Here is a 27,301-nt window from a genome sequence, read left to right as displayed (position 1 = left end):
ATACCATAAAGCTTGTGATTTTCTTTAGGATCTGTCTTCTAGAATTGATTTATTAACTTAGTTTTCATGTCTTCATTGGTTCTAGCATGCAATGTTGCAGACAAAACCAAAATACAGAAATGTGACACTGAATAGAAAAGTCACCATCATGTGACAAACAAAAGCCCTCCAAACGTTTGCTTCTTAATTGTAAGCCAATCTTTTGATTTTGGAGGGAAAGAGATGAGTTTAAATGCTTGAACCTAACTAATGACTGGAGTAGAGCACAGTGAAATGGCCATACCAATATGTCTTGGAACACTCTACTAACACTTGTGGGAAATTAAAGTTAAAAGCTTCTGACTTGGTTAAACTGGGACAAATTTCAGAACAAAGATCCAAAAGTGCTCTTAAAATGGCTGGAGTTCAAGAAGGCATCCAGGGTGGATATATGAAGGCAGGCTATTGAAGTGTCTGGATTTGGGTTATATTCCCCATTAGACTGGCAGAACCCATACGTTTTCATCAAATGCAAAACTATGTATTTGCTTCAATTTTTAGTTGAAGAGAGTATGTAGAATGTAGACATTGTATAGAGTTCAATTTGTTGTGTTGTTCTGTTTTCTCTTTAACCAATGCCACTTCAAACAGGGATTTAATGATTCCTGAAATTAGACAGAATCTACCATAGAAATGCTTTAAAGATGTATTGAACCAAGGGAGAAAAATTCAGAGTAGAGATACCTGAAATTCTTTTATAGCAAGTTTAAAAATTTGACAAAATAATCTGGAAATGGTGTTTATTATTTACTAGAATTTTGTGCAGCAAAACTATGTGGCTTCCTGAAGTATGTTGTTTCTCAAATAGAAATTGGTTTGGTGAAACTCATTCCCATTACTGGGAAAAGTTTTTTTTTCTTGCGTTTTGAATGAGGTAGACAAAGATAGCAAAGGAGTTCCTCTGTTTTTATTATCACATCATTTATTGTTTATTATATCATGCTTACTAGAATGTGAGGTTCTAGTGAATGTTTTTGGAGTTCTTGAATGATTTTGTGTTCAATTTCAAGGTATTTTCTGTACATGTATTGTCTGAATATTAAAATTGATACTAGATTGTAATTTGGAAATGTAGTGATCCATCACTCTTTCCATTGCTTAAAATGTTATTTTATCAACATTGTCTTGTCTTGTGAAGTCTTTATTCTAAAAAATATTCCATTTTCCATCCTTAATTTTCAGGGTAACTTACTTTGTTGAGGTTATAAACAAAATGACAACAATAAGTATTTTCTTAATGCTTTTCTTCATTGCAAGCATGGTTAAACTTAGGTTGCTCTGCTATCCAGTATACTGTTGATTATGATAGTCAAGGTGGTAGTCCCACCATACTTTCCCAACTAAGCAAGTGATTTAGCCACCTTCTGAATGTGGAAAACCTAAGAATAATGACAATAAAAAATATTTTTTGTCTAGTGTGCCATGGCACAGTGGATTGGATCATGTGAGGCTTCGTATGCTGCCTAATGCAATGTAACATTGCGGATAAAATAAATCAAAATACTCAATTAGACTTGAAAGATGATAGCTCTTGTAAAGCAACTGATGTGAGAATATGTCAATGCAGTAAATTTCAGAATTTTATTAAGTCTAGAATATTTGAAACCCAACAAATGCATATGAAACAAGTGATTAAAAATACAGCAGTATGCTTATTACTGACAAAGCTGTTGCCTGAAATGGAATTCAACTAAATTTAATGTTTTCTTTGTGTGCTCAATATTTTTCTTCATTTCTGCAAGTGCTTCCTGGAGACATTGACTTGAGCTTCAAAGCGTACTGCTATGAATGCTTTAGTGATTATCATGGCAGCTAGACTCAGAATTTTCAGTATATATATATATTTTGGTAAATAAGCATGGAGTTGCTGTAAGTTGTGTGTAAGCAATTAGGAAGCTTATGAAGACATGCCTATTCTCTTTACTTAAGCTGTGTTCTTTTTTGTTTCTGCTTTTTTTTACTTTATGAAGGTAGAACACTCAATTCTCACTCAATATACAGAAGTTTAAATATGTTGCTTTATTTGATCACTGTGATGGCAACTGTGAATTAAATTTTTCAAAAAGATAGGCAAAAAATGGTTCAAAAGCAAGGTTATTTTCTTTTTTTTTTATATATATCCAAAAAAAGGGTGCACGCATGTGCATGTGGTCTTCCGAAATACAGTGTTTATTCTATAAAAATATAATGCATTTTCTTAAATTTACAAATAAATTGTTAAATTAATGTGGTGGGTTGATCTTGGCTGGATGCTAGGTGCCCACCAAGCCGATCTATCATTCCCCCTCTTCAACTGGACAGAGGAGAAAAAATAAAAAGAGCAGCTCATGGGTCAAGATAAGGACAGGGAGATCACTCACCAATTACTATCACAGGCAAAACAGAGTGATCGTGAGGAAATGAATTTAATTTATTGCCAATCACAAGTCAGAGTAGGATAATGAGAAATAAAAATCAAATCTTATAAAAACCTTCCCCCACCCCTCCCTTTTTCCCAGGCTCAACTTCAGTCTCAGTTTCTCTACCTCCTCCTCCCCAGCAGCACAGGGGGACAGGAAACAGGGGTTGCGGTCAGTTCATCACATGTCTCTGCTGTTCCTTCCTCACTCTTCCTCTGCTTCAGTGTGGGTCCTTCTCATGGGCTGCAGTTCATGAATGGCTCCAGCATGAGTCCCTTCCACAGGGTGCAGTCCTTCAGGAACAGACTGCTCCATCATGGGTGCCCCACGGGGTCACAAGTCCTGCCAGCAAACCTGATCCTGGGCTCCTCTCTCCATGGGTCCACAGGTCCTGCCAGGACCCTGCTCCAGTACAGGCTTCCCACAAGGTCACAGCCTCCTTCAGGCACATCCACCTGCTCCAGTATGGGGTTCTCCATGGGCTGCAGGTGGATGTCTGCTCTACCATTAACCTCCATGGGCTGCAGGGGGACAGCCTGCCTCCCCATGATCTTTACCATGGGCTGCAGGGGAATCTTTGCTCTGGCACCTGGAGCGCCTCCTCCCCCTCCTTCACAGACTTTGGTGTCTGTGGAGTTGCTGCTCTCACATAGTCTCACTCCTCTCTTCTGGCTGCAGTTTGTTGTACAGGTTTTTTCCCCATTCTTAAATATGTTATCACAGAGGCACTACCACTGTCTCTGATTGGCTTGACTTTGGCCAGAGGTGGGTCCATCTTGGAGCCAGCTGGCACTGTCTCTATTGGATATGTGGACAGCTTCTGGCATTTTCTCACAGAAGTAACCCCTATAGCCCCCATGCTACCAGAACTTTGCCACACAAACCCAATACAATTAGTTAAAAATTAAATTAAAAGTGGCTTCTTCAAGAAATTTGTCTTCTGGGTTATATTTTCATGTGTGTTCTCAACAGCAGAATAACATTCTCTGAAGAACAAACCTTCATTTATGAAAGGAGGGTGCCCCCATTAGTATCTGGATTTGTTCTCTATTAATTTTAAATATGTAGGAAGTTTTCAGAGTCTGATAGGACAGTGTTAAGGACACTTGGGTACTATGAATATAATTTTGATTTTGTAATCTGTTTAGATTTCTTTTAAGTTTAGCCTCTGTGAATACTTATTAGTTTCAGAGTTCTTAACACTTGTTCTTTAGATTATTAAAATGCTTCTCTAATGTATTTTCCTCAATAATTTACGTGTATTCATAATATGAAATTTATGTTGCACTTCATGTCAGAAGAAAAAATTCAAATAAAATGTGTTTGTTTTTTCTTGTAGGTATTGCATAATAAAACCAATAACCCAAAACTAGAACAAAAATATAATTAACTTACTTTCTCTGTGTAGCCCACTGTTTGTGAACGGGAGCTCTGTGTATTTGCTTTCCAAACATTAGGAGTCATGAATGAAGCTGCTGATGAAATTGCAACTGGGGCTCAGGTAGAATTATCTAATGCTTATTACATGCCTGATTTTTTATAGTATACTTAGTCTTCTCAATTTCTCCTAGTATTTATTAACATGTATACCCATTATGAATACTCTTTGGTAAGTATTTTTCCACTCTTATACTATACCTGTAAATACATTATTTTATGCATGGCATTTTCAAACAGTTCTAATGAGGTGCTTCCGTTTTTACTTCCATGTTATTAAAGTAACTGTTTTCTTGTTCTGTTGTATTCAATTAGGTCACCTGGGTTGTTAATAAAGGCAGACATTGTCATTTGGAGATAATTCCCATTTATTTTCACTGTTAAAGGAAAAATTTACACAGACATGGGTACCACTAGGCTTGCTTTAATCACAACTCAGAGTTGGGCCACCACCTCAGTGAGTGGCAGAGAACAAAGGGATACAGCACAATTTATATACACTTATCAAATCATTAGTCAGTGTCTGAAATTTTTAGAAGTTTCCTTTGGTCTTGTCAGTTCTGCGAATCCATCACCTGACCCTGTCCCAGCTGATTCATCTATTCGGTTCCAGTCTCTGCCTCAGTTCCAAGGTCCTCCTTGGATCATGATCTTCTTTCTGACTGCTTTAACTCACACAATCCTTCAAGCACACTTAGTCTTTGAGCAAGCAATTCCTATTCACATATACTATTTTTTTCTAAAAACACCTGCATTTTTGAGAGCAGCTGTGTATACAAATTGATCATCTATTGTTTCTCTATTCTCCTACTGATTAACTTGACTGGGTTTTAAACCAGCCTTGGATTAGGACTATACAAGGGCCAAGGCCTGGTTCTGCCATTTAGCAGCTTCAGCACTTAAAACTTCTTAATTCAAAATACATTTTCTTTAACATTCACCTAATGAGCCATTACTACTCTCATGCAATTAATAAGCTACTTCCTGTTCATGGTGTTAGGATGCAGCTATCCACTGAGTATCTGTTGTTTTGATCATTAAATAACAATGGGAAAGTCCTTACCGATTTTGCTACATAGGGTTTTTTCTCTTTTCTCAAGGATCAGGAATTTAATGAAAGCTTGCTTCCTGACTCTAATTTCAGTCATTAATGTATTTATAACCATATCATTGTTTTCTTTCATAATTTGTGTATGTGCCTAAAACAAAGTATTTTAAACTATGTTTCCAAATCACATTTAACCTTAGATTGCAATAGTTACAGGACTTTGTAAATTAAAAAAATTAAAAGAACTTATGTTTAAGATCTTTTTAAGATCTTAAGTTAAAAATTTACACATCTCACGGAAAAGTGCATTTTTCTCCAATTTCCTAAACATGTCACTCACTGTGCACTTATGTAGTAAGCAACATGGGTTTTAGAAGACCAAATGTTCAGTTAAGTTAACTTTAACTAGCACTAGTAAGTCTAGCCACTGGAAATAAACTATTTGGCTAAGTGCCTGAACACCACCTACGGGCATATCCTCAAAGGAAGAAACTTGCAGCAGTGTGCACCAGCTTCTTCACTTGAGTATATAACTGCAGGATGTGAACATCAGCTCATCTGATGTCTGAAGACAGATGGCTATATTTGCAACATCTAGCATGCCAAACATTGGGATACCTGTGCAGGCTTGTAAGAAATTTAGAGAGGTGTGCTGATGAAGCCCCACCTCTTCCCCAGCCTGAAGTCCTCTGGACACCTCAGCTATGTGTTTCTGTGAAGCTAGAGTTTTATTTTTTGAATGTAGGCACTTACATGGTATTTAGGTACAAACAAGTAGCTCTCACTTCTCTTTTTAAATACAGCTGACAGGAGAGATGGTTTTGATTAGCACTCGTGTTCTACATAGGTATCAATGTTGCAGGGTTGCAGGCATATGGGGAGCTTGCCCAAGATCTCTAGAGTACCTCTACATCTACAGAGCTTTGCTGCAGGGTACTGAAGTGATTACAACCTTAATGGTACTTAAAAGAGTTAGATAAGAGGTTTTGTGGATTGTTCCACTGGACCTAGATGACTAAATCTTGCTAAGTCTCACTCTAGTGATAGCATTGCACTCAGCTCACTATATCTTATCTGGTCAAGATCCTGTTCCTGTTTGCAGAAATAAATTAACACTTTTAGGGTATGATATTAGTTTAGGATGGTGTGACTCACATCATAGACTATCAGCACAGTGGTTATTTTCTCCATTGATTATAAAGAGCTTAGGCTGACTAGTAAGAGGTAGGTGTTTGCATTGCGAATCTCTAAATTTTGTCAGATGAATCTTCCTTTGAACCATTTTGTGTAGCGAAAGAGCCTAAATATAGGTTCCCGTTATTACAAATCACATTCTGTTCTTTCAGCTGTGCTTTCAGATAGTTTCCTAAGGTATATACCCCTACTTTGTCACTCCCAATATTCTGATGGCTCCTTCTTAATAGTGAGAGATAGCACTTTCTAAAACTTTCAGTCCTGAACTCTACTTGCCTTATTTCAGTCACATAGTCAAAATGCCTGAAAATTAAATGTCTGATTTGTTGATAGTTCAGACACCCTGTAGCGAGCCTCTGGAGAGAGAGAGAGAGGCACTAAGAGATTGATGTCATAAGAGAATTGTCATCAGCAAGTGTCATCTTGTCCTCCTTGAAAATATTTAAATCCTAATTTATGAACTTCAGTACCTACTGTTAAGGAGAAGTTCAGGCCCAACTATAAGGACATTTACTAGATTCACAGCACTTCCTATTACCAAGGAATGCATACGCAAGTTTGTATTATAATGCTTGTATTAGACTTACCTCCCAGTTTAAGTTGCTCTGCATTCTCTCAACTCAAAACAATGATCTCAGGTGAAATCAATGGTTTAATTAAGCCTCATCTGTACATGTTTTCCCCCATGTCAGAACAATATGTTGGTATTATGGTAAGAAACAATATAGGAGTCAACAGTTGCTTTAAAGGAGGGCCTTGGTATGGTGTTCTAAGAACTGTGCCAATTTTAAGACATAGTCCCGTTGTGCAAATCATAAAGCAAGACAACTTTGGGTCACTGTATTAAGAGGTTTGGGGACTCAAACAACTCTTCCCTAGTAGTGTTTTGCAGCTGGAGGCTAAGAAGTGCTTCTGAGAAGCAGGATGTAGAACTCAGGCTCAATTTCGTAGTGATACATTTACACACTTGCAGGCCTGTTGCCTGACCTGACTGTATATGCAGACTCCTGGTCTCCTTTGCAAATGCTAATGTGGATGCCCTATTTTGAAACATTCATCATACTTGTTGGTATTATAAACTGGAAAGAATTCAGAGCACCATGGATGAAGGAACCATTATTTTAAAATTTTCATTTTTCAATATATGTGAGAGATTTAGTGACTGAAGCTAACAGAATATTTTTAAACTGATGGAGAAAATTGTCCATTTATGCCAAAGGAGCAGAGGAGAATGGCAACAGTATCACTCACTGCAGTGCAGTTCCTTTTCCCTTTCATCACGGCTCTTATTTTCATTCTGCTTCTCTAAAGGACCATCATTTTTTTTTTTACTCCAAATGATCAGATACAATGTCAAATATATGATAAATTCTAGAACAGCTTGAGCTGTGAGATGAGATCTGATCTATGCGGAACTGTAGGAGGAACCAGGGATGCCTAGTAAGTACGGCTCATCTCAGCTTTTCCTTTCTGTCATGGAAAAGTCTATTTTCACACAGGAATGTTGTCAGAAGGCACAGAGAAACCAGGGGGAAATGAGATAATTTGCAGCTACATTTTTATGCAGCAAGCAACTTTGGATTTCATTATGAGCTGGTTTCACAGTTGCCAAAAAGCTGCATTCTCTCTGTTTTGTGATTGCTGTAGTCTATTTTTAACCTCCGAGTTACAAATTTTGAAACAATTATACAGAAATCTGTTGCTAAGTTGAATATGTGTCTATGTGCACATATGTAAATACATGCCTGTGTACACATTACATGCATGATCTTACAGTGAAACCTCGGAAATCATAGATATTCAAAACCATGTCATAATTTTGTACAACAGGAAGGAAGGAAGAGGATCTCCCAGTGTGAGCCATGTAAATGACCGTTAAATCACTGCACTGTTCTGGCTTTAGCAGAAGCAATGTTTCCTAGTGTTTCCATGATTACAATCTTCAGGAGAACAGCAGGCAGTGGTACAGATTGACAATCCCTTCCTCTTTCTTGAGCAACATTTTTCACTGGCATCTACTGCAGAAAGATACACAGATTCAGCATAACTTCATTTCCCTAAAGAATTAATTTCATCCAGGAATTAGCACATGTACACAAGAGAAAGCAGGACTGCAAGCAATGTATTTGACATGCTAATATATTTTGGACCGGATACTGGTCCTACTTATGAACCTGGAATAATGTACCAGGGCTGGACCCAAAGCCTGTTGAGGTCAATGGAAAATTTTCAGTCCTAAACTATGTCCTGTGGATAACATGGTTTGGGTAATATAGATAACAATTAAATATGGTATTACTGTAATGTTTAAAAAAAGCAGACTGGATGACACAGTATGAAAGTACATAAAATAAATAATTATTTTCTTTATCCCTAGGTGGTTGATCTATTAGTATCCATGTGTCGGTCTGCGTTAGAGTCACCTAGGAAAGTTGTCATTTTTGAGCCATATCCTTCTGTAGTTGATCCTAATGATCCTCAGATGCTGGCCTTTAATCCCAGGGTAAGTAGTTATCTTTCATTATGTCATAGCTTGATTTCAGTCATGTGTTAGATTTCAAAGCAAAGCCTTCTTCTGGAGGAGTCTCCTTTACTGTAAGAGATACAGCTCCAGAATATAGCACAAGTGTGTGACTATTTTTGGAACTTTGTAGGTTTTTTAATTGTCTCTGAGAAGGTATTTGTGAATAAACTGTAAATTGCATTCAAAGTTATGTTGAAGCCAAGACCTTCTTTTAGGGTACAAATTATAGGTGCAAAATTGTATATTCTTAGTGTCTTTCTCTCAGTGTACACATTGGACACAAAGAGAAAGATGGCCTTTGGGAGGTGTAGACGATGTAGACTGGGGGATTTCTTGTCCATCTTTTTATTCTTAAAGTGGTTACTGCTATCATCTCATTTTATCATTGCAAACAGTTATGGCCTTAAACTTAATTTTATCAAATGTTGGACATAACAGTCGAGTTTTATACAAGCATCAAATTTTGAAGAATTGTGTTTGCACTACTTGCTCCTCAGGCTGCAAATGCTGCCTCTCAGGGAAGCCCTGGGGAAGTTGTGAACTATTACAGCTCACTTGAGACATCCTCAAGGGTGTAAACAAGAACTTTGGATGCCCTGCATTGTGATGCATTTCACTTTTTCTGAACAAAGGCCAGTTAGAGATGGTCTTTCTCAGAGGAAGGGACGGGACGAGTGTATTCTGTAGTGTATGGGAAGGAGGACTTGCCCGGAGGTGCTTGGAAAGGGACTGATAAGGAGACAGCTAGTCTGGCGGCTAGGGTGGGGGTTTGAAGCAGATGAGGGACTGTGAAAAGTGGTCACACTAGAAGAGTAGTGGAGAGAGGCCCTGGGCTGATAGGACCCACACCATCTCCTCCCAGCTTCTTGCCAGCATGGGTGAGGTGAAAGCCCATGGGCAGAAGTTGGCAAGACCCAAAGATGGAGAACAATGAGGCTCCTGAAGGCAACATGGCATGTGGAGCTGGTGAAGGATGAACTGTTAATTTCATCCTCTCAGAAAAGGTGGAACCCTCTGGTAGTGGTTCCCAGTCAGAAGGTAGACAAAGGTCAGGGTGAGGCAGAGGGACAACTGAAGGACCTGTTAGCAAAGTAAACACATCTGCTTGTTTAGCATTTTATTTAAAATCTATTTGTTCACTATATTATTTAACTTAATGGCATATTGTCCAAATAACTGGCAGAGCCTGTGTTTAGTTACAAATATTTGTTTAAAAAAAGACCTAATTTTTAAAGTAAGTCACACTGTTGTGTGTTGGGGGTTCCAGTGAAATTCAAAGAAAAAACATCATGATAATATTTTTTCAGGGAATTTTCCTGGAATATGAATGAGAGTCCGTGTATAAAGTGGAAGGAAGCTAATGGTTAGAAATGTTTGAAAGGATTGGTTTGCTGAACATTCATCCTAACTTTGGTTTTATATACACTCAAAGAATTCAGGTTTTTGTAGAGCCAAAGACCAATATACTTTTAATTTATTTGCTTATTTTATGCTACATCAGAAGAAGAATTATGAACGAGTCATGAAAGCATTGGATAGTATCACTTCTATTAGAGAGATGACACAGGTGAGTTTAAAAATCTATACATAACTTAATCACTATTTTTAGAACTAGGAAGATGTTTTTATTGCTTGCCTATGATGAGTGGGGAAGTGAATAGTATCATCTCTTTCCTATAGAGCTGTAATAATATTTAAATGTGTGTTAAAAATAACAAACCTATAGAATCCATAATGGCAGTCAAATATAAGTGTTGAAATAGAACTCAGATCATTTGAAGTTTAAATAAGAGATAATAACAGCAAAATGGGACATTGCAACGAGATAATCACCAACTGCTGCATTTCTGGAAATATTAAACTGGGTCTTTTATTTCCAAAGCAAAAGAAATTGATTTTGTGATAGTTTTCTGAATGATAGCTTTATTTCTATTATAACAAAGCACTAGATCAGCTAAGTATGGTTGGGGACTTGGAAGGTTGAATCTCTTGGGATTACTACCATACGATTTCTCAATATTCACAAGTGGGACAGAACGTGATAGCTGTACTTATGTTTATTGTTACACTTCCCAAACAGCCCAGCTGATTATAAGTGATTATTGAAACCTCTCCCACGTACCTTGCTTTTCCAACTGTTATATAAATGTAACCTCACAAGAGTTTATAAATCTTACTCTATATGTATTCGTAAAGTACTTTGGCATTCTGGAATGAAGAATGATGTGTATAGAGAGCAGTAAAATACATTGAAAATTAAAACTCAGATATTTTGTTACTTAATGTAACATCTTGTAAAAATTTTAAAAATCAGGTATTTCTGTTACCTAATATAATGCCTTTTAAAAAGAAAAATAACCACCATTTGGCCTTTTTTTAATGTTAAAATAATTCTTGGACTGAAAATTTTTAAAGGGTTGCTTTTCACTGTGATTGAAATCAAGACAGGTTTTCAAAGGGATTATAAACTGATACAGTATTTTACCAGTTTATACCATAAAACAGTTAACAAATTGGAGTGGATTATCTTTGGGTATTTTGAGAGACTTAATTTTGTGAAATTTCAGTCCAATTTCTTATTCTAAGAGCCAAACATAAATAGACATCTTCTGCTGTTCTCCCTGAGATCACCAATGTTTGCTATAATATACTCATTTTTATGCTAATTATATGCTTAATATTTTACTCCATGGAAAATAATTGCTATATTAATTCTTGTTGTCAAAACACATTTATAACTGTACAATGCTAAATATCAGTAAAACTGTGATTTAAGCCTAATAATGAGTCCCATGGATTCATTTTAATAGATGAAATCATGGGCAATATAACATATAAAATCTAACCTTATGATTTCAACTAGAAATAAAGAGTGTAATTACTCTTTTCTAGGCACCTTACTTGGAAATAAAGAAGCAGATGGATAAACAAGACCCGCTTGCACATCCTCTTCTACAGTGGTATAAAACTGACTCACATGAGATGATAATTATTAAAGTACCAAGTTGAATGAATAATCACTTCACCAGTTTAATTTGGTATAAACTCACCCTAAGAATTAATGTCAGGGTTGACATTTGCAACTGCATTTGTTTCTGGACCTCATCTGGGCCCTCTGAAAACACTGGAAAGACTCCAGCTTATTTGTATGGCCTCAGATCTGATTTGTAGTCAAGTTTTGGACTGCTTTCAATTGATAGGTTCAAAGACCTGCAGCTGGGTAATTTGTGGTGGCCATTCATAACACATGCTTAAGAAGAAAAGTTTTCTTTGGTTATTATGTCTAATACATCTAACTGTTTCTTATTTTAGGGTTATTTCTAGTAATAGATCACATATTGTGAAGCTACCAGTGAATAGGGTAAGTGTCTGTAGGTTCTTTATTATTTTCTCATGGCACATATTAGTATTTTAGGTGGGACTCTCTTGTCCAAATGTGTCTACATTCAAATTAATCACATGGGCTCCATTAATAGACAGGGGAGAGAAATAGGCAGTTTCAGGTCATAACTCATAGAACCATGTTGTGAATATCTAAAATAGGTCAAAGGAATAATGCTCAGAAAAAGCCTCTTTGAGATGAGTAGCTCAAATGAAAGTGTCTACCTTATAGTCATCTGTAGAGGAATTACAGAGGAATGAAGCTGGGTTAATTAGCATTGATAATATACAGCTGTGGGCTGGCCTCAGTGGCAGTGGGTTGGCTGATGTGGATAATGTGCAGCTGTGGCTAGTTCCTGCTAAGTAGTTAAATAGCTGTAAGGGGTATGGGAGGGGAGCTGTGGATGGAGAGAAACCTGGAAGAAGGTGCTTGGGATGTAGGTGAGATAAGGAGAGGCCCAAGGAGAAGCAGGGGGCCTGGATGAGGAGAGGCTGGTTGAAAGAAGAGCCCAGAGAGGGAAGAAGCAGGGTGGTCTGGCCTGAAGAAACAGCATGGACAGTAAATGAACTTCTGAAACCTTGTGGGGGATTGGTAGCTGTGCTGGGGCAAGGCTTGGGAACTACTTATTGAAGTTAACCTGGTATGGGATGGTAAAAGCCTTGTTGCAACTGGCTAGTTTTGATAGTGCTATAACAGCTATCTGAGAAGAACATCACTATTTGTTTTGTTACCCCATAGAATATTAGATGAAGTGTACAAAAAGCAGTATACAAGCATGATCTATCAGGAGATCTGCATAAGAGTATGCTGTACAAAGAATATAGCTCTAGAACTTTAGAGGGATGGTGCTGAGATTAATTTCTGAGTATGTGTGCCGCTGATCTTCTGAATAAAGGTGTAGTAATCTGCAGCCTTTCATATCTTAATTCAAAGCCTGCTCTGATCAGAATACTATAATGAAATTGTTCAATTTAATTACTTTACTAGAGCCATATTAAGCTGAAGTATGCTTCAGAAACCTCTATATGTTTCATAAATTGAAGGGCACTTTACCATAGTTTTTACCTGAAATCCGACAGTAAATGAGACCAACTTCAACTTTGTTCATGTAGTTATTTAAATGCAGTCATATATTGTGTGAAATAGTATGGCATCTTAAGAACTATCATTATGGAAATACAATGCTTTTGTGTTAATCAACTTTACGCTACTATATTTTACAGCAACTCAAGTTTATGCACACTCCCCACCAGTTCCTACTTCTCAGTAGTCCACCAGCCAAAGAATCCAATTTCCGAGCTGCTAAAAATCTCTATGGAAGTACCTTTGCATTTCAGTGAGTACATACATTCATATTAATTAAAGGTTACTAAAATGCTATATTTTTGTTCTCACAATTTGATGTTTACAGCTGGGAATCTATTGTTTTAAAGGATTACTGATTTCATTTTGTACTGTACATTTTAACACATTTAACTCTTTCAGTGGTTCACACATTGAAAATTGGCATTCCATCCTGAGGAACGGTTTAGTTGTTGCTTCCAATACAAGGCTGCAGGTAAATAGCAGACTACTTATAGACTTTAGCTAACTTGTGCATGTTTGGTTACATATTAAGCTTAGGTGAGTTTTCAAGGGATTTGGTTCTGGTAGCCTTACAGATGGCAAAAAGGGGTGACTTCAAATACCCTTGTTTCCTGGAAAAATTTCTGAAGCAATTAAAATAAAACAATGTGTCTGCTAAAATACCATTGGTGGAATCAGTGTTTCAATTTTACATTACACAGAAGCACCTCCAGGAGGCTTAGCTCCATACTGCTTAAAAGCAGTCTCAGGAATTAAAACTTAGAGCTATGTAATCTATGCCTGTTATAGGACCCAAGAGCATACTAGGCTTACAGAAGCTGGGTTTACAGCATCTTCTATTCTCCTCTGGTTTCTTTGGGAAGGGGATATGAGTGTACTGGCCAGGAGGGAGCTATTGCAAACTTCAGTTTTTCAGACTGAATCATCAGGAGACGCTATTGCAGAGCAAAGTAGGCAGTATCAGAGGGACTGGGGAGCTGTAATTCTGAGTATTTTAGCATCAGGGTTTTGACAGGTCATTCCCTGGAGCTGAGTCAACGAGACATTGAAGGAGGATCCTAGACTGCTTACTAAGGATTGGGGAATAGGAAAAAATGAAAAAAGGGAATAGAAATATCTGCTGTTCCTCTTAATGGTTTGGCTGTCTCTATTGGCATCTTTGTAAGTTGTTTTTTTTTCCCCAAAAAGCAGGATTTACACACCAAAAGTCACCAAAGTAGACAAAAAAGTAAGCATGAACAAAGGGTTTTAGAGTTGAGATACTGGGAAGAGGAGGAAGCAGTAAAGACTTTTGCACAAGTTAACATCTTTAAATCTCTTACACAACTAGGACATATCCTGAGCCCAGTTCATTCTGCTTACCACAGTACAAGCCCGTGGTGGGTTGACCTTGGCTGAATACCAGGTGCCCACCGAAGACACTCTATTGCTCCCCTTCTTAACCAGACAGGGGACAGACAATATAACAGAAATATCATGGGTCAAGATAAGGACAGGGAGATCACTCACCAATTACTATCACAGGCAAAACAAATTCAACTTGAGGAAACTAGTTTCATTTATTGACACTGAGATCAGAGTAGGATAACAAGAAATAAAACCAAAACTTACAAACACCTTCCCCCCCCCCCCCCTTCCCTTCTTCCCAGGCTCAACTTCACCCTTTATTTCTCTACCTTCTCCCCCCTGAGCAGCGCACCGGGATGGGTCATGGGGATTGTGGTCAGTTAATTTCAAATTATCTCTGCTGCCCCTTTCTCCTCAGGGGGAGGACTCCTTACACTCATCCCCTACTCCAGCATAGGGTCCCTCCCATGGGAGGTAGCTCTCCTATGTGAGTCCTTCCCACAGGATCCAGTTCTTAATGAACTGCTCCAGCATGAGTCCCTTCCACAGGGTGCAGTCCTTCAGGAACAGACTGCTCCATCATGGGTGCCCCACGGGGTCACAAGTCCTGCCAGCAAACCTGATCCTGGGCTCCTCTCTCCATGGGTCCACAGGTCCTGCCAGGACCCTGCTCCAGTACAGGCTTCCCACAAGGTCACAGCCTCCTTCAGGCACATCCACCTGCTCCAGTATGGGGTTCTCCATGGGCTGCAGGTGGATGTCTGCTCTACCATTAACCTCCATGGGCTGCAGGGGGACAGCCTGCCTCCCCATGATCTTTACCATGGGCTGCAGGGGAATCTTTGCTCTGGCACCTGGAGCGCCTCCTCCCCCTCCTTCACAGACTTTGGTGTCTGTGGAGTTGCTGCTCTCACATAGTCTCACTCCTCTCTTCTGGCTGCAGTTTGTTGTACAGGTTTTTTCCCCATTCTTAAATATGTTATCACAGAGGCACTACCACTGTCTCTGATTGGCTTGACTTTGGCCAGAGGTGGGTCCATCTTGGAGCCAGCTGGCACTGTCTCTATTGGATATGTGGACAGCTTCTGGCATTTTCTCACAGAAGTAACCCCTATAGCCCCCATGCTACCAGAACTTTGCCACACAAACCCAATATAGAACCAGTCAGGGAAAAAATATCTACTCACCAAGGATCCTATACAGCACTGTAGGATCTGAAGGGGTGAGAGCATGATTGCACATTCCTATTGGACTTCTGCCACGTTGCAGAGACAATGTGTCATTGGGTCAGAGGAAAGACGTAAGTGTGAGCATGACTCTAAAGCCCAGTGGTCATAATATCTACTTGGGTAGGAGGTACTCTGGATTCTCGTTTGTGCTCCAACAACTACTTTGTGTGTTTTCTTTAAAGACTTTTCCACATAAAGCAGTCAGTCCCTGGAGATGTGAAACCCATGCTTTCCCCCCATTCCAGACAAGGAAATGGCCACAGCACTAATAAAAAGTGCTGTTTTGTTGCTTAGACCAAGCTCTGTGATGCAGAAAAGTGATGTTGAAGAGTCTTCCCTTTCCATTCCTTTCTTCTTTTCAGACATCTGGTAGCTTTGTGGGTAAAGCACAGTCCAGTAGTAATGGGATATGCATGTCTGAATTGGCTCAGGCAAAAGCTTGATTGAACCCATTCCTTTAGTACTCAGGCTGAACTAGTGACTGAATTTTTCTATAGTATATGTGCAGTGTTATCACTGTGTCTTCATTTGTTACCTTAAAGAAAAGTAGCTGTTGTTGATGGCAATTCACAAAGGGTGGCTTAGGTTGTGGTTCCTGCCAAGGTTTTTATGTGAGATATGCTGAGCTTGCTCATCCTTGTTAAGTCTGAAGTGTATTTGACCACCTACAGAAGCATCCTCCATGGTAATATTAGATTTAAAAACAGAAAATGCAATTTTTTAATATAAATCTGATGTAAAATTATCTTTGGGTATTTGGACATGGTTTCCAGAATATACGTTTAATTTTATATTCACAGCATGATTATTTTTAAAGACTTCTTTGAACACTGGACAATAAATTAGTGCAGTGAGGCAGATGCTTATCTACATTAGGACTTGTGCCTATCACTATTATTTTTTCCAGATAACCAAATTAATGTTAAACAATCACTCCGCTCTTTTTCAGCTCCATGGTGCAATGTTTGGAAGTGGAATCTACCTTAGTCCATTGTCAAGCATATCATTTGGTTACTCAGGTGATATTTATAAATCACTCTAAAGTTGGAGAAATATAGGGGAGTATCTTAGTCTACTGCTTTTCTTACCAGCTTCACTGTTTACAACACTTTAGTAAATCTTATCTTTGTAGGCCAAGATTTAATTTATTTAAAAAATAAAAAAATTGAAGTTCCCTTATTTAATAACTGTCCTCATTTTCCAAGGTACTGAGTATATTGATACTGTGCGTTAAGTAAGTAGTAGCTAATAATGGCTGCTGTGTGTAATGGAGCAGGTCCTGATTATGCAGTAGAAATCCAACTTCGGGTTTGTGATTTTTTTGTCAATGTCTGTCATGAATTCATGGGCTTTTAGGACCTGATCTGACAAAATAAATAATTCATCAATATACGTGTTCAACTGTATATGTTTAAAAATATTTTCAAGTATCACCATGTCAAGGTTACATAGAAAGTACAGGACAGTGTGTTTATTTTAGCATGAGAAGGGGAGGGAACCTAATTTGTCCCACTAATAAATCCATGAGTGAGTGTTGCAGAGTTTTCCATGTAAGAATAAAATAAAAAATAATAAAAAATAGAAGCAAAATAGAAACATGATACACCAATGTGTATATTAAGAAACTTTCATAGAGATTTTAAATTACAGTGATTTTTTTTCCTTTAGTTATGTTGTATTTGCAGTTTCATAGAATGGTTTGGGTTGGAAAGGACCTTAAAGATCATCTAGTCCCAACCCCCTGCCATGGGCAGGGACACCTTCCACTAGATTAGCTTGCTCAAAGCCCCATCCAACCTGGCCTTGAACACTTCCAGGGAGGGCGCATCCACAACTTCTCTGGGTAACCTGTTCCAGTGCCTCACCACCCTCACAGTAAAGAATTGCTTCCTAATATCTAATCTAAGTCTACCCTCTTTCTGTTTAAAGCCATTACCCTTTGTCCTATCACTGCATGCCCTTGTACAAAGTCCCTCTCCAGCTTTCTTGTAGGCCCCCTTTAGGTATTGGAAGACTGCTATAAGGTCTCCGTGGAGCCTTCTCTTCTCCAGGATGAACAATCCCAACTCTCTCAGCCTGTCTTCATGCGAGAGGTGATCCAGCCCTCTGATCATCTTTGTGGCTCTCCTCTGGACTCGCTCCAGCAGGTCCATGTCCTCCTTATGTTGGGAGCCCCAGAGCTGGATGCAGTACTCCAGGTGGGGTCTCATGAGAGTGGAGTAGAGGGGCAGAATCCCCTCCCTTGACCTGCTGGTCACGCTTCTTTTGATGCAGCCAAGGATGCAATTGGCTTTCTGGTCTGCAAACGCACATTGCTGGGCCATGTTGAGCTTCTTGCCAACCAACACCCCCAAGTCTTTCTCCTCAGGGCTGCTCTCAATCCATTCTCTGCCCAGCCTGTTCTTGTGTTTGGGATTGCCCCAACTCAGGTGCAGGACTTTGCACTTGGCCTTGTTGAACTTCATGAGGTTTGCACAGACCCACTTCTCTAGCCTGTCTAGGTCCCTCTCTATGGCATCCCTTCCCTCTAGAGTATGAACCACATCACTCAGCTTGGTGTCATCTGCAAACTTGCTGAGGGTGCACTCAATCCCACTGTCTGTGTCCCTGACAAAGATGTTAAATAATACTGGTCCCAATATGGACCCCTGAGGGACACCACTCATCACTGGTCTCCACTTGGACATCAAGCTGTTGATCACAACTCTTTGAGTGTGACCATCCAGCCAATTCCTTATCCACCAAGTGGTCCATCCATCAAATCAATGTCTATGTTTCTTCAAATATTAAAGTGTTGGTATAGTTGAATGTGTGTTTTTGTGCATGTAGGTAAATTTAATTCTGAGAGTTTTAGTTATGTTTTCTGATTTTCAGTGTTTTTAGGTAATGTCACAATTAATTTTTAGAGTTCAGTATTTTTTACTAGTATTTACTGAATTTCGGTGTCAGTAATCTCTAAATGCCCTTTTAGCTTTTCAAAGATTACACAAGTAAGGAAGCTCTTTAGGACTCACTAAAAATGCAGGTTGCAGTATCATTATGTCACAAAATGCCCTTCCTTTTGGACAATGTTGCTTTGTAAGCTTCAATGTGTTTTTTCTCATCTCTATCTTTTTTTTGGTCCTTTCCACCCAGTTTCCTCCAGAAAGGAGGCCTATATTCCCATGAAGTATATAATATTTGATGCCATTAAAAACCACAGAGGAGTCCTACACTCCCTGTTACTTCATAGACTTAAACTTCTCTGTAATTCAGTCTGTGTGTGCAAGCTATCAAGAAATATGGGATACTGGAAAAGCAAGGAAGCCTGTAATAGCATACAATACAGGAATTTTATATAAATTAACGTGTAGACTATAAGAGAAATGTAAGGCATGAATGTAGGTGTTTAGATTTCTGAGATGGAAATTGGATCAAAGGTGGGTGACAAATAATTTAATACTTTTACCTGTAGATAAATTAATTAAACCAAGGTAGACTTTTAAACTGCCTTTAAATAAATTAATTACTCCTAAAAATTTAGACTTTTAATAAGTCTAAAGTGTTAAAGATTAATATTTAAAGTCTTTTCTCTCATGATTTTACTGTTCTACCCACTGTAAATCAGACTGTTATTTCAACCTGAATAGGGTCAGTTAAACTCAAGACATGCTGACATGCAACTCTTAAGCAACCACCTAAGAGCTGAATTCAGTGGCATTTAAGCTCATGTTTATCTGTTTTTGCATCTGCTTAATGTTAATTTGACTTTCCTAAGGTCTTTGCAACACATGCAGATGTGTTGGCAATTTGCAGGATTAAATCTAAATATTCTATGACAAAATTAACTAGCTTTTTGACTGCCATGCAGAGGATTGTGATTCCCACTGTGCTACCTGTTTCATTCTCCATACTTTGCTTGTGAAAGTATTTATACGCCAGGGTATCTTACATGATTTTAATATTCTTAGGGATGAACAAGAAGCAGCAGAAAGTGTCAGCTAAAGATGAACCAGCTTCAGGCAGTAAGGGCAGTAATACATCACAGGTACAGTACATTAACTATCTCTGGAAGATTTGTGGTTTTACGTTTGGGAACTTGGTAGCTGAAAAAGAGGCAGTATTCCCTTTGTGAAAGTTAAAAGTTTTATTTCATTGAATGCAATCAAGAACTTCAGAGACTGCAACCATCAAATACAGCCCAACTGCTTTTAGTAACAATTTACAAAGTGTACTGCAGGTACCTGTGCCATTCTTTTTCAAGTAGTTGTATTTGGGAAGAGAAAGAAAACAAAGTACAGATTGCATTATTACCCTTAGCAAGCCCTTGCTTTCTGAGTTCTAGACTTGCAGAAGAACCATGCAAAAGGAGTTGAGAGTGGTTATTGCTGAGAAAGGAGTAGCATTTCATTGATAGCAAGTCAGTTTTTCTTTGTCGTAGTTTTAAGATATTAAACCATTAGAATTCTGCTTTATCTAAAGCAAACATAGCATTTATGTGTAGGGATAAATTTTGAGAAAGAAATATTACATCTGTCTCCATCGTTAACATGTAAAAACTACAGAATAATCTTGCTTTGGAGAGAGATTGGTATGTAACAGCAGAAGCCCTCAGATATGAGAAGACCAGTAAAATATCAGGGTAGTGGCCAAAGAATTGATGATCAAATTCACCTTGTAATTATTTTTTTCTGCTGTCTGATAGTTCCAATAATATTATTCATTCTGTAATAATAGGGACTTTTCTTTCTGGATAAAGGAGTTCAAATCCCTCCTACAATAATCCAGAAAAATAATATAAATGTATTTAGAAATTCTATTACATTTAGAAATAAAATAGAAATGTTTTAGAAAGACTGCCTCTATCTCTGTTCATTAACAAACCACTGAAAATAGCAGCCCTCTCCTTTGTTACTTTTTCACTCAGTTTGTCTTACTGCACTAATTAAGTTTTCTCATGTTTTTACATCTCAGACACAGAAGAAAGGACAACAGTCACAATTTTTGCAAAGCCGTAACTTAAAATGCATAGCCTTATGTGAAGGTAAGCTGAAAGCCCTTGAAAAACTGTTTTAGTCATGGACGTGGTGTTACTGGATGCAAATCAGTGAGACCTTTAGTTCCAGTACTGGTTGGTTTTAGCTAAGAGACTACTGGTAGGCATACCAGTACTTGTTTAATAGCTGACCTTTATATTTCAGTTCAGAATGTTTCCCTCTTCAAACAAAATTTGTAACACATGCTGAATTTTCAAGAAATAATAATATGCACGTACTGACGACTCATCTGGTCTGTCTTTCAAATGTGATCATATTCCTAAGCCATCAATATAACCCAAGTCATGGTCTTTATTTTAAAAGGTGACTTCTTGCAAGCTCTTGACAAACGCATTAAACACCTACAAGTCAGAAAAAACAGCTTTCCTATTGAATTTCCAAATAATATTTCACTTCTCAGGCAAATATACTGTTCGTCTGGTAACCAGTCTGTTCTCTCTGATGGCTTCAGAAATTTTGTGAAGTTAAAATCCAGTGCATATGAGTATGGTAGTTCTTGAAAGACTTGGCTATACTTTTATTTAGTTATAATGAAACCTCAGCAGATTTTGAGAACAACAAATTATAAAATGTGAATAAGAATTATACCAGTAATTGGTAAGTAGTCTTACTGGCCAAACAAAAAGAAAATAAATTAAATTCAGGGTTTTTTTAAAAGTAAAAATTCAGACAGACAGTGGAAAAGATGTTATTTCAAAACGGAAGCTTTAAGCTATATATGCTGCTTTTTAATATATTTTTGAGAATGTTCAAGTGAAATATTTAATATGATTAAGATGTCATTTAACATGAAAATACAATTTGATCTGAACAGAAAAATACATAAGTTCTAAAACTTTCAGAAGAAGATATGAAATTAATCTAGGATTTACTAGAATTTACTTGGCCTTTCTAAATATAAATTACGTCTTTCCTAAGGACTTTCATCTATGTCATTCTTTCCTCAAATTTATTAACAGATCATGGATCTTATAAGGGTGAATTTTAAATAAATGTAAAATATATTTTATGACATTCATATTCACTTCATTTTTCTGTGAAAATAAGTGTTTAGGGGAGGTGGCTAATATAGATTTTAAAATTAATTACAAGAGAAAAATGTTTGTTAAAAATTACAATTCATGGAAGATATGGTATAAAAATTGAATATGCTTTTATTCATAGCAGTGTTTAAATGCATTTATAAAAATCTTTTCAAATACAGATTGATAGTAATGATTCTACCTAGCAATAAAAAGGTTTATTTCCCGTGTTGTCCTAATTCTGTTGGTAAATAACCTATCATCAGATACATTGTTGTTTTCTAAATGTTGAACAAGTTTTCACAGGCTTTGTGATCTCCTTGAGTCATAATTGCTATACTTCTTTTTTTTTAATATTTGGTATTATTGCAAATCTCAAATTTGTGGTATCTCAGTTTCAGGCTTTATCCTTCATATCTTATTTTTGTCTCAGCCATCATCAAACACAAATATTTCTGTTCCAAAGTCTGATTAGTTGACTCATATGCTCCTTAGCAGCCCTATGGCCATTTAAAATTGGTTTTTAATAAATATACTTTTTAATTTTTCATTCCAGTGAAGAACTGGCTCCCATATATCTGTGTTTTCTGGAAAATATATTTTGGAAACAAGAATCAAGTTCATCTCCCTGTTTGTACTAGCAGCCAACTTGGAGTCTATGCCATGCCACAAACATGCACTGGAAAATTACACATTCCCAGAAGCCTATTTAAAGTGTTTAAAAAACCAAATATTTTAAAACAGTATTTTCCAGGCGTGTTTTCATCACTATGAAATTTATTCTTTCCCTGATAGTGATAACTTCATCCGATCTGCACAAGCATGGAGAGATATGGGTAGTTCCCAATACGGATCATGTGTGTACAAGATTTTTCTTTGTGTGAGTACAAAGCTGCTTTTAACATTCAACATCTGTCCATTCTAAGCCTTTTTCCCCATGTTCCTTCCAATAGCTGTAAATGAAGTAGATAAAAGATGTTTCTTCCTAATTCTTTAAAGCAGGGGTCCTCAAACTACGGCCCGTGGGCCAGACACGGCCCCCCAGGGTCCTCAATCCAGCCCCTGGTATTTACAGAACCCCCCCGCGCCCCCTGCCGGGGTTTGGAGGGGGGGAACCAAGCAGCCGCAGATGACTGCCTGCCACTTCATCCACGCTGGCCCCCTGGTTAAAAAGTTTGAGGACCCCTGCTTTAAAGTATCACTTCATTTTTTATATATCTCTGTATTTTTGTTAAGAAATACATGTATAAGTTAGTGACAAAGTTTTAGTAGATGTTTAGTTATAGAATAAATTAATGGAGAGTTACTGATTTTTCCCACTCAATAGCATTACAGTAAGTCTATCCATATATTGTAAAAAATCTCTTCTATTTGGATGTATGTTTTAAAGCTGAGGTATTTGTTAAAGGCTTCCTGTCTATGATGTGAGCATTTCCCCTCTCACCTATGACTTGTAATTATATATCAGCATAGATTTCATCCCTGCAAAGAGAATCATGCAGACCAGTTGGAGGAGCATGCTGACTTCAGATTGACCAGCACTGGGGTTTTCAGTGCTCAGGACTGTTTTATCCATGCAAATCCTTAATACAGGTGATTTCTCATAAGGAGAAAACCCCTGGAGGTTGTTGTGGTGTCACCACTAAGTGGAGGCCCACTTGTGACAGTTTGGGTGCTGCAGGCATTGTGATACATTGTGCATGCTTTGGCACCAGCCTCACATAGGGTGGTCTGGGAGCAGCTGCAGAAACAGCCTTTTCCTTTATATCTCCAGTAAGAGGGAAGCTGCTAACATGCCTTGGTGGGCCAGGTGCTGGCAGAAGTCCCCTTTGGGTCCTAGTGAGTTATTCAACCTCAGGGTTTTGATGACAATGGCAGCCCTACCACCCTTCACTCTAGATTTTAGGATCTGCATATAACAGTGAAGTGCAACAGAGCATTTTAATAGAAAATGTTAACATATGGAATAAACACTCTTGATTATTGAATGAAACAGTTTTGGATGTGTTTAATAAAACACTAATTTGATTTTCTGTACTTTTTTTTTAGTTATGAAGATGGTCAAGTGGGTGATACAAGTATAAATACACAGGAACCAAGCATTCATAAAGAGATTCTTCGAGTCATTGGCAATCAAACTGCTACTGGTTAAAAAGGCCACTCTTATTTAATTGATGTGAATTCGAAGCCTTCCTCTGTCTCAAAGCTGGATTTTGAACTGAAGAAGATGCAAAAACTAATTTATTGTTATTATTCTAAGCAAATTAACCCTTTGAATACTTAATGCTTTCTTACTTGGTATTTCTTATCTCATCAAAATACCTGAGATGGTATGAATTAGCAACTGTAGGGGTGCAAAGTCTATTAATATACTACACTAATAATAATTAAACAGGCATTTGGATTGTTCACAATAAACAGACTTTAAAAAGGAGCTTTCTGCTGTTATTTTTATATTAAACTTCAATTGGAGGTTTTAGTACTGTACACTAGTATTTTAAGTTTAGAATGACTTAATTATAAGCAAGAGAGAAGATTTTATAGCGGAGCACCTGTATCATGCATGATACTTTGCAATAAGTAACTATTTCATATTTAAACACAATAAGAGGTTATCTGGAACATGTCAAATTAAAGAGATTGGTTACCTGCAGATATCTTTGATTTTTTTACACAGATGCAGCTAGGATTTAGAATCAAAGGTTAAAATAACAGTACATTTTTGATGCAATGAGTGAAACAAAGCAAAAAGTAATGACTGATGGTGTATGTTTAGTTTTCTTTATCTTCTCTGGAAAAACTGTCTTATCCAGGGGTCCTCAAACTTTTTAACCAGGGGGCCTGTGTGGATGAAGTGGCAGGCAGTCATCTGTGGCTGCTTGGTTTCCCCCCCAACCCCTGGCGGGAGGGGGGGGGGCGGCAGAGGGGTTCTGTAAATACCGGGGGCCGGATTGAGGACCCTGGGGGGCCGTATCCGGCCCGCAGGCCGTAGTTTGAGGACCCCTGGTTTTATCCATTAAGTAGCTCAGTTGCATTTTTTAATTATACAAGCCTAGCAAACATCTGAAAACCTGAAGCTGTTAACTTCCTTTTTACAAATTTGGTTTTTATATACTAGAATTTACAGTTTCTTCAGATCAACAAGGTTCTTTAATGTTTTCATCTTAACTTCAGTGAGACTTCTCTGGTTAAATTTAGCCACATATTTAAAAGTACCTGCTGAATTAGGGCTTTTACATGACTGATTTTTCATACATCAGAAAATGCAAACAAATGCAACATTTTGCTGATTTTTCTCTTGGTGAAATATTTTTAAAAATTTATTCCTAAGGGAAAACAAAACAAATCAAATCAAATCTTATCTTTCTGTCCTTTAACAACTTTTTTCCAAGTGAGCATGATGGCAACACCAGTCTCCAAGGCATAAATCACACAAATATGGAAAGGATTTCAACTTACACATCTGTGCAATTATTACAGGCCACCTCAGAAAGTAAAAATAGATTGAAACCTCTATTATGTTATTTTCATAATAAAGATACTGAAGAGCCAAATAACAGTACAACAGAGCACAGGCTGGTGTTTGTTTCTTTTAAACAGAACTGCATTAGATATGCAATAATGGGTGATTCCTTCTTTCTGCACTCCCTTATTCCTTACTGTAATTAAAGTACCCCGCAAGTAAAATAGTGTTATTGGGTCCAGGAGCACATACTTGGAGATTTATTTTAGCATTCCAGACTTATTTGGTGGAGACCTCAGTTTTTTACATTGACTTGTAAACCCTATCCTGTTTGCGAATCCCAATTTTGCTATTGAATTTATGTTGACTTTCACCCCCATTTGGTGGACCCCTAACTTGCGTACCACTGTAATTGTTATCTTTTGTGTTGGGACACAGGTTAACTTCTTGAAACAAAGAAGATTCCTGTAATTTATCTATGTAAGGACTGCCTTAGGTTGTATAACTGCACAAAATCAGCATAATTCAGAAGTGGAGCTGAAACCCTGTAACGATCATGTCTCCATAATTTGTCCTGCCTTATGTGTCTGAATCACTATGTTTTGCAGAACAGAAAGAAACTAGGAAGCAAGGCCACAAAGATATCTTACATTAAATTGCTTGGCTGATAGTCCACCACTCTGGGAGGCTTCCTCAAAAAACTAGGAGAAATGAAAGATGACTATGAGTGAACTGGAGAAGCCAAGTTATCAGTCATCTTCCCTGTCTCCTCAAGCTGCAGCAGGGTCACAAGTGAACACCTTGTAGGAAAAAACCTGGAATGTATCTATGGCAGCAAGTCAGGCTTTGTTTGCACAGTGGTGTCATGATACTGGCCATGCATGGTGCCATCATAAGTACAACCACTGGAAATAGGAGGGAAAATACAACTCTGCCAAATTTTAAGATTGCTCCAAGGATTGGTTTAAATGGATGAGCAGAAGTAAGGGACGATGTGAAGGAAAGCAGGGCTCTGAGGAGGCCTTGCTGTTGTAAGGTGCTCACTTCAGGTCCCACCCAGTGCATGGCAGGAAAAAGGAGTGGGAGAACAAAGCTGCAGTGTGGGGAGAGCACAGCACATTGGCAGCACCGTGTCTGGGGCAACTGAGCCACCTGAGGAGGTGTTATGGTGTAGGGGACAGTGCAAGGACACAAGCCCAGAGTTACACAGAAACAGAAATGGAATTAAACCAAAATTCACTTGCTACACAGTAACTCAGTCACCTTTTTTCTTTAGCCAAAATAGTAACAGGAAACTTCTTCTAAGTTGTTATATTATCTGCAGGTGAGCATGAGTTTTAAGATCATTCCTTTAATAAAGTATTGGTTCTCATAATTTTTAAAAGGTGAAGGGAAAGAGGGAGGTTCTTTGGGGGTCTGTTACTCAAAAATAAATAGCCCTTTTATAGCAAACTTCAAAATTGAAGCAAAGACTTTATCACCAAGAACTGGAATGAAAAAGCCTGAGAAGGAGATTTTCTTTGAAGGATTTTTCCCTAGTGGTTTTTTACAAGGGTAGAAGTTGTATATTGCCAAATTCTTCCAAATAGTTATAGTTGCATGGATTCCAGGGCATGAAAAATAAAAAGCCAGGCTCATCTGAGCAAAGGCCCTGTGTTATCCGTAAAGCCCTTGCATTTCCATTCCTCTGTTATCATCCACACATTGGTGAGAGAGCAATCTTTATAACTCCTGCAGTAAAGATGTAGGCTTTTCACAAACAGCTTTTAATCACAGAGAGAAAATAGAGCCCCAGGCTCTACTACCTTTCTTGGTAGAAATCTCCATGAAGCCATAGATATCTAGCTGTGACCATGTCCAGCACAGAGCAACCGAGAGAATTCTTGGGAAAGAACTTTCTAACTTCTTCCTACATCCCACAACAAATTACAAGCCCTCAAATGGGGAAGTTTTGATGGAAAAATTATGTTAATATCTTAATATTGTACCCTAATTATAAATTGCCATTTTTATATTTCTATGACTACTTTAAACATTGAGAAAGGAATCAAAAAAGATGCTTTTAAACCTTTCTTGAAATTCAGGCAGATATTAA

The 27,301-nt window shown here is 37.9% G+C and overlaps 1 protein-coding gene across 1 annotated transcript in view; it reads left to right on the top strand.

Moving 5' to 3' along the window:
- The window catches only part of LOC119140613 (protein mono-ADP-ribosyltransferase PARP8-like), a 151,125-nt gene extending 126,948 nt beyond the window's left edge, over positions 1 to 24,177 (top strand). The window contains exons 15-26 of the mRNA XM_037372096.1: positions 3,847 to 3,939; positions 8,495 to 8,620; positions 10,143 to 10,208; positions 11,534 to 11,601; positions 11,954 to 12,002; positions 13,247 to 13,359; positions 13,509 to 13,581; positions 16,635 to 16,704; positions 19,636 to 19,712; positions 20,639 to 20,708; positions 22,539 to 22,623; positions 23,793 to 24,177. Coding sequence (XP_037227993.1) covers positions 3,847 to 3,939; positions 8,495 to 8,620; positions 10,143 to 10,208; positions 11,534 to 11,601; positions 11,954 to 12,002; positions 13,247 to 13,359; positions 13,509 to 13,581; positions 16,635 to 16,704; positions 19,636 to 19,712; positions 20,639 to 20,708; positions 22,539 to 22,623; positions 23,793 to 23,895 — 993 coding nt within the window. The 3' untranslated portion in view covers positions 23,896 to 24,177. The remainder of the gene's footprint in view (positions 1 to 3,846; positions 3,940 to 8,494; positions 8,621 to 10,142; positions 10,209 to 11,533; positions 11,602 to 11,953; positions 12,003 to 13,246; positions 13,360 to 13,508; positions 13,582 to 16,634; positions 16,705 to 19,635; positions 19,713 to 20,638; positions 20,709 to 22,538; positions 22,624 to 23,792) is intronic.
- The last annotated feature ends 3,124 nt before the right edge of the window (positions 24,178 to 27,301 follow it).

Source organism: Falco rusticolus, chromosome W, assembly GCF_015220075.1.
Source record: "Falco rusticolus isolate bFalRus1 chromosome W, bFalRus1.pri, whole genome shotgun sequence".
Lineage (NCBI taxonomy): Eukaryota > Metazoa > Chordata > Aves > Falconiformes > Falconidae > Falco > Falco rusticolus.
The sequence above is the reverse complement of the archived record's forward strand: the minus strand, read 5'-3'. Positions and strand labels throughout refer to the sequence as shown.